Source organism: Morone saxatilis, unplaced genomic scaffold (genome assembly GCF_004916995.1).
Source record: "Morone saxatilis isolate NCDOM2014 unplaced genomic scaffold, NCSU_SB_2.0 Contig17, whole genome shotgun sequence".
NCBI classification, from domain to species: domain Eukaryota; kingdom Metazoa; phylum Chordata; class Actinopteri; family Moronidae; genus Morone; species Morone saxatilis.
The window spans coordinates 16,087,204-16,095,479 of record NW_023339729.1 but is presented as its reverse complement, the minus strand read 5'-3'; the positions used below and the strand labels follow the sequence as shown (position 1 = coordinate 16,095,479).

The 8,276-nt window shown below is 40.2% G+C and overlaps 1 protein-coding gene across 1 annotated transcript in view; it reads right to left on the bottom strand.

The window, feature by feature from the left end:
- Positions 1 to 476: 476 nt before the first annotated feature.
- Positions 477 to 8,276, bottom strand: part of LOC118326921 — an 8,429-nt gene continuing 629 nt past the window's right edge. The window contains exons 2-3 of the mRNA XM_035660084.1: positions 5,406 to 5,720; positions 477 to 5,310 (exon numbers count right to left, since the gene is read on the bottom strand). Of these exons, the coding sequence (XP_035515977.1) occupies positions 5,137 to 5,310; positions 5,406 to 5,720 (489 nt within the window). The 3' untranslated portion in view covers positions 477 to 5,136. The remainder of the gene's footprint in view (positions 5,311 to 5,405; positions 5,721 to 8,276) is intronic.

Here is an 8,276-nt window from a genome sequence, read left to right as displayed (position 1 = left end):
AAGCCTGATACCCCCTCCCACACACACACACACACACACACACACACACACACACCTCCCCCCTCTTCCACAGGCATCCTGGCTGCCACTCCTTCCCTAACAACCACACACACACAAACGAAAAGATGCAGACACACATGCACATATACATAAACACATATAAACAAACACGCACACATGCACACACACACACACACACACCCTTTTAAACACACACCCAACCCCTTTCGCTCAACACACATCCTGTCTTTTCTTACAGTTAAACATAAACACACACACACACAGAGAGACACACAAGCGAACTGCTAATATTCAACTCAAAATGTGAAACAACACACATTTTTACGCACATCATTTTTTTCTTGCAGCAAAAGGGGAAAAAAAAACATCCTCCAATCCTTCATACACACTTCTCATCACCGACATTTGTGAGTCAATCTGTTTTGAAGTCACACAGATACAAGAGACGACTCAAATTATAGCCAAGATCAATTTATTTCAACCTACTCACACACCCTTGGAAATCCAGTCAATAATAAATAAGTTTTTACACCATACCAAAGTTTCAAACAAACATAAAAGACTGTACATTACTCTGATTTCATATTCACAATGCATCAACTGATGCTCTCTGCATGACCTAGAATACATTTCATATTTTTTGTGAGTTAAACCAGTTTTTTGTCCTCAAAGGAAAAAAAAAGAAAGAAAGAAAGAATATTGACTAACAAATGTGTTTCCTGGTCACCATATTGGTCCTGTATCATATTTAATATATCATTCAAAATGAAACTAAGGGGAAGTGCTCTACTAATGCTCTATGCTTACGTCGTCCTTCTAGACATCTCTAGACAGTCTAATGTGTCAATTCTTCACTAATGTTTGAAAAGGGACTCAATGTTGAAGACAACATTTCTGGAACATTTTCTTCTACATGGCTCAAGTTTGAATAAAAGCAGGTACATTTCCAGTAAAGGCAAAGTCAAGATAACGGCATTCCTACATTCGCAAACCAATCACAAGAGAGTGTGAATGAAGCTTAGAGTTGATCACGGAGGACATTTTGAAGCAGCAGATTTGACTCAGTGGAAAGACTTGATGCTACTTTTGTCCAATTGGCAGGTCATTGCTGATGTTAGAGGACCACCTCTCCACACTCATAACAAATAGCAACATGTATTTATGTTGCAGTAAACATTCTCTCACACAATATCCATAACTTACAACTGCAGAGCTGAAACAATTAGTTGATTAAAAGATCTGCAGAAAATTAATTGTCAACTTAATTAATTTTTATGATCAATATTTGTGTTTGTTTATGCCATTTTTCAAAATGTAACTTCTAAAATATGAATATTTATTGTATTTTTTGTCTTGAATAATAGTAAAGTCAATATCTTTGCATCTATCTCCATTGCTCTATCTTTACATTTTGTATCATTCATTCAAGCAATTGAAATTTTGGGCTCTGGTGATAAATATCATGGAAATATTCTCCCTACTACATTGCCTAGTATCACGCGAGCATTGCTCTATCTATATACATCCTGTCATGTGTGAACATAGTCAACATGAAACCATAACAGAGGCCTACTGTATGTTTGAAAGTCAGAGAGCTGGTACTTTAACATAAAGATGAACCCACCAATGTTACAGATCCCATGTCTGGAAGGGGCTTTACTCAAATAGCTCAAGAGAAGATGGTTTTCATTCCAAAATACAGATTTAACTGAGGAAGCTTTTGGACTACAGTGAAGCAAGATGAGCCCGAAGATGAAATCCAGCCTCGGTGTCTGGTCTCTTGTGTTAACATTTTATCGGAATCAAAAGTATATTCAGCAAGACTATCATTACACAGATGAAACCATATTTGCAGGCCGAGGATTATTCCTTCTTGACCATAAACTCCAAAGATAAACAACAATGACAATTCATAAGTATATCCAAACATTTGGTTGATCAAGGATAAAGGAGGTTGATCATACATTTTTCATGATAAAGCTGTTAATCACAGTTTTTACAATGTGAAAATCCCACCATTGTTCTGACAACTCTAATGAGTGTGGCAGCTTCCTACAGTATGATTGCTGCTTATAGACAGATGCGATGGTAACATAATCCTCTCTTTGTGCTTTGAGCCATTTGTCTACAGCTAGCACTCTCTGCAACAGAGGTCAAAAGAGGGGGCACCTAGTGGTGTAACAGATTACACTTGTAAAGAAGACACATGCAGTAAAAGTGTAACAAAAATGTGTTGGAAAAAATAATCAATCAATAGCATACATAGACTAGCAAAACATTTTGTTTGCTAGGAATGTAACCGAAGTGCTGCACTTCCTGTAATCTGCAGGAAGAGGACAGACTAAATATGGCTGTGTGAGTCTTGTGTAGGTCAGTCCATGACTGACAGATATGTGTGACACAAGCAGAAGAACGGAGGGCTCTAATATGAAGCCACTGGAACCTGTAACCACTCAGTTGTCCTATAAAGCTAATGTGCAGGCTGTGAGGCTGCATTCAGACCAACAATAGTACTGCGTCAAAGATATGCAGCCTTATTCACTCCAGTAGCCCCAGTACTGTTGGAGTACTTTGTAACAGCCTAACCCTACTATCTATCTTGCATTTGTTGAAACGGAAAATAAAATAATTGCCACCATAATAACTTTCCACAGTAACATGTTACCACATGTTATTAATACGTAATATATTTGTGTCGGATAGCCTTTAAATTCCTGGATGAGTTTTCTCAAACTGGACTTCCTGGTTCATACTTCTCTAGTCTTTAACCGATTCCTGGTCTGTGGCCAACCAGACCAGCAAATAAACAGACTCAAAACAGAGAACAAGAAAAGATTAATGTGCTGTGTAGTCCAGCAGATAGCTCATCGTCAGAGTAGATGAAGAAGAGCAAGAGGAAAGATAATACATCCTCAATCCATATACCGAACAGAGAAAGGCAATACATAATATGTAATATGTAATATTGCTTTTACAGTATATCACATTAAAAGTGTTGCACTCCAAAGCATTATTCGATATTTCAGATGCATTTGTGCTGTATGGTGTATTTTCATTCTTCATTTAGTGCATAACAGATGGAGTGAAAGAATGTTTGCACACGTACAGTAGCTCTAGTTTCTTAGGGCTTACAAATCATCTTTGAAATTAGTCATAGCTGATCAAACGACCAAATGCATTTATTTTTCCCTCCAGTAACAACATTCAGTTTTCAGAAGCCTGAAAACAGTTTGGAGTACCCTGTATCACTCATATCTTCCAAAGTTTATACTCCCAGTGCACCTACCAGCAGTTTATCAACCTACTAAATACAGCAAGTGACAAAGCAAATACGAACTGAGCAAAATCTGAAGCCCTCGAATGAAACAACGTGACCTAAGTTTATCGGTAAAATTAAAAATAGAAACACTGCAAAGGTTTGCTTGTTTTTTTCCTCAAAAAGCTCTTAATAAAATATTTCCTTCCAAATCATCCCTTTCTACTATGTGCTCCCTGTGACTAGCATAGCACCGTGGCTCTTTTGGTTACTTAGGCAATATATGTGCAATATGTTTAGGATTCAATTCCATTTACAGTAACTTCTCTTCTTCTTACCCTGAAGCTCTTTGCGTCATTAAAGACAATCTGACTCTGTGGATGATGCCAGTCTAATTAGCAACACAGCCCAGTTTAGACTGACAGAGTTACATGTTGAAGGCCATTTTTGATTCATTTTCTGTTACATGATCACAATTTAATCTACTACAAGTTAACTTATTTTACTATATGTTGAATATTGCAGTGCAAGCTGCAACTGGATAGATAATGGACCACTTGACAGACAAAAATCCTTAATTTCAGGTGACTAAATTCAAACCCAGATAAAATGGGATATGTGCCTTAAAACTTTTGTTCATATACTTGTATAACTTTGTTCACAATGGTCACAATTGTGATGCAGAACATGATTTTTGCGTCCGTCTTGCTGGGATTTTTAGCACGACCTGATCTGACCTAAAACTTTTAGTGTAGTGACATTTGTCACATTTCAATTTCACTATGTGAACTGAAGTAGAATTGTAGTTTTCTATTATTTTAAACAATTCAAATCTGTTTCACAAATTAATGGAAGTAGACTATTAAGATTATTTTTCATCGATTAGGTTTTGTTCTCTGCTTTTGCTCATTTGTATGCTCACACTTGTTGCTTTCTTAACCCTGCAACATGGTTTTACATGATTTCATTGCTTATAAAGTGCCCTAAAAACACAACAAAACTATAAGAACACAGCATTACTGAGGACAATCAAGAAAGAAAGTAATGAATCTATGTAATAGTGCCATGTAAACACTAGAGGGTGGCGTTACACAGATATTTTTTCATTCAATGACTGCACATCCCCAGATGATAATCTGTGTGGAATGATTTATAGCCACAGTATTCAAAACTACACATACCAGAGCTACAGTCTGGTGATGGCATGAATTCAAATAGCCTAATTTTTATCAGAATGTGCCCCTCGCTGACTGTTCCCTGCGTCAGCTGCAGTGGATCTTGGCAGTATATCTTGAATAATAACTTCAGCTGTATCAACGGAGTGAATGTGCAGGGAACACCATGAATGTGAGTTTGATGTTAGCAGGTAAAAAAAGTATCAAAAGTGTTAATCAATGTTATGTTTCCTCAATGCCAAAATGTGAAAGAAAGAAAGAAACTCAGTATCTTAACTCTAGATGTATTGTTAGATTTGATCTAAGATGGTAAACAATAAATTTAAAGCTGTATTAGACTCTGCCACACTTGAAATAATCTTGTTCCACACATGTTGTTATTAGCTGTGATAAACACGGTTATTGTCTCTTGCTGCCTCTCTGTTTAAGGCCTATGTTTAGTGAAGGGGGCTTCATGCCCTAAAAATAACCCAACCCACTCATCTCCCTGTGTCAGTAGGGATCTCTCTCTTTCTCTCTCTCTCTCATCTCCTTCTTTTTATCTTCATACATCGGAACCCGTCAGAACACATCATCTTTTTGTCCCTTTCATCCCTTCACCCACCTCTTTCTCTCTCCGCTTTTCTCATTCATTAATTCGTCTTCACCCCCACACACACACACTCACACACACACACACTTCTCTCATCTCCGGGCACTTCTCGTTGTCCTCGCTCGCGTGGTCCTCACTCGTTCCTTGGTTATCACTGAGGGCAGGGCTTGCAAGGTGGTGATGGCCATCTTGGTCCAGTAGTCCACCTCTTTGAAGATCTGGTACACCCAAAGCTTCAGATCAAACAGAGTGGTCGGACCGTCTGACTGCCAATAAGACGAGGAGAGATCAAAAAGTTCTGCCTTTATTTCTATTAAGCACTTTCATCATCATTAGACCTCCTGTCGACACTGGCACCTACCTCTAATCCCTCCGCGCTGGGAGTCAGGATCGCCGTGCCGTCAGCAGCTTTGAGGAGTTCTCCAGTGTTGATTAAGAGAAGCGACAGTCTGTCCTTCACCATCTTCCTCTGGGTCTCATATTCGGCCTTCATCCCACTGCCCAGCTCCTCTTCCTCTCTGGCGATGGCTTTCTCCAGCAAGCTGCGGCACTGCAACAGAGCAGAGTGGAGACGCCACAGCTTGTCCCTGGTGTCCAGCTGGGAGGAAGGAGGAGGGACGGACACCAGACGGCCGTCGGCCACCAAAACATCTGCAGTGAAACTCTCCTTCTTTCTCTAGAGGAAGGACAGAGAGAAAACAAAAAGGGTGGAAATTGAGAACAGAAGTGAGGTGTAGGAATGCATCAATAAAAAGGAAAAAGAAGAGGAGGAGCAGCTGTAAAATGAATTGCGTAAGTGGAAGATTGAAGAATGCTTTCTATCAAAACACAATGGCGTCACTTTTGACAGCAATTTGGCACAATATTGAAGATCATTATCTGTGAGGCAACAGGGATTTTCTCCTAATGTGATAGGAATTTGTTCAGGCTCATTCACATTGCTTCAAAGAATACATTTTTGCTCAGCCTGATTCCACTGGGGATTTATTAAGTCAACAAGTGAAAGGTTAACACGAGCTGGTTAAAAAACAACAACAAAAGAAGCAAAGAAAAAAAGAGGTGGAACACATACAAGACCATGCAATGATTACAGAGGGTGTGATACTTTTCCTGAAACACAAATCCTTAACACATATATTCACATTAGATTAACATTGTGGGAAATTCACGTACTCACTTTCTTGCCGAGAGTTAAGTGAGAAGTTTGATACCTTACTCATGTATGTTTGATAAATATGAGGCTACAACCAGCAGCTGGTTAGCTTATCTTAGCTTAAAGACTACCCTAGCCAACCACAAAATGTTTACACTCCACGTGGTTTTTGTACGGATTAAATAAACATGATACAATGTTTTGATTAGTGAGCTTTAGAGGTGCATGTATTTTTTTTAATCTCAGGACAGGACCAGGCTAGCTGTTTCCCCTATTTCTAGTCGTCATGCTAAACTAAGTGAACCAGCTTCTGGCAGTGGCTTCATATTTACCGTACAGATGTGAGAGTGGTGTTAATATTCTCATCTAACTGTCAGCAAGAAAGCGAAGAGGCCTATTATCAAACTATTCCGTTAATATTTGATAAGCAGCACATAACAAAACTAGCACCTTTGTACATAATATTACATTAAGCTGACAGATCACTTCACAGGCAGGATCGTTGCTGGCATCTGCTTTGGTACTTGAGTGAGTTGTGAATCCCAGGGGCCTCCTTGGGACATTTTTCTGAGGCGTTAATGTTGAACCCTGCATGCAAAGTTAGTAGCAGTGTGACAGATTGGACTAATGTGACCTCCCGTAAGCTCTGAGAGTCAGGGGGTAAGTTAATGTTTACTGCTCAGACTGCAGAGGAAATGTGAGTCAGGTCGTTATGAATACCCCAGGAAGCGACCAGAGAAAATATTCTCATGGATCATTTTGAATTATGATAACTTGGTAAGCTCCGAGAATTATTTAAGAGCTATCAAACGGATGTTGTAAAATAAGTGTTTTCCCACCCAATGAATAGACAAGGACCAGTCTGTGTGGAAAATATTCAAAATATTCTGCGTTGGATTTCAGAGACAATTCCTTCCAGCCAAGAAGAGAAAACACAGGGGACAGAAATGCACATAAAGTTCTCTATGACAAGCTAAAACATATCTAATCACTTTATGGTGCGTTCACTGGTATGTTGCTATAGCTTTGGTGGGCTGCAGCAGTATTTCCAATAAAAACCCTGCCCACGGAGTCAGTAATAAGTGTGTATACAAAAGTGGAAAAGAAGAATATTGAAGAAAACATGAAGGACAGGGGAAGGAAAGGTCAAATCTTGGGAGCGAAGTGGATAAAGTTATATGCCAGGCCACTCCCATGCCCTTGGCGAAACAGATGAAAGGAAGAATGAGGCAGTGAACTGGCAGGAAACCAATAAGTTTTAATAACCGGTAGCTCTCACACCTATAGGCAAAGAGTTTGTGGAGGAGAGACGAGGGCTTCGTGCCCAGGCACTGATGAGTCTGTGCCAGAAAAACGCCCACCTCTGTCACTCCAACCGAGTTCACCCCCTCAACTCTGCATTCTTACCCCCTGCTGTCCTAGACATAATTTTCTTTCTCACACAAACACACACACACACACACACACACACACACACACCCTCTTATCTTGCTCTCACACGCATCCCTTTCATCATTCTTTCTTGTTGTCTCTCATCCACTTCCACTCTCTCTCTGTCTCTGTGTCACACACACACTTTGTCCATGTACTTCTTTGACACACACACACACACACACACACACAGTTACATGCACACACCTCCTGTACCTACATGCACAAAATCCATCTTCCCCAAATTTCGCACAATCTTTCTCTTTCAAGTGCAGCTACTGTACACATACACACGCATAGCCTCTCTCATGCACGCAGCCAAACACACACCACTCTCTCCAGGCGCACACATGCACACACATTAAAAACACACTCCCCCTCGCTCACAGAGGGCTGTGGCAGTAGTGTAGCGCACTGGTTGGGGTAATGGTCTAGTGAAAAACCATTTCACGGCATAGCGAGCAGAGGAGAGGCAGAGAGGAGAGCGCGGAAATCAAGCAGAAGAGACTGATACTGAAGGGAAAGGGAACACACACACACACACACACGCACACACACCCCAACGCACACACAGAAAGTGACACAGACAGACACTCACAAACACACACCTACACAGGCATACACACTCTAAGAGGGGCTCATCTCTCT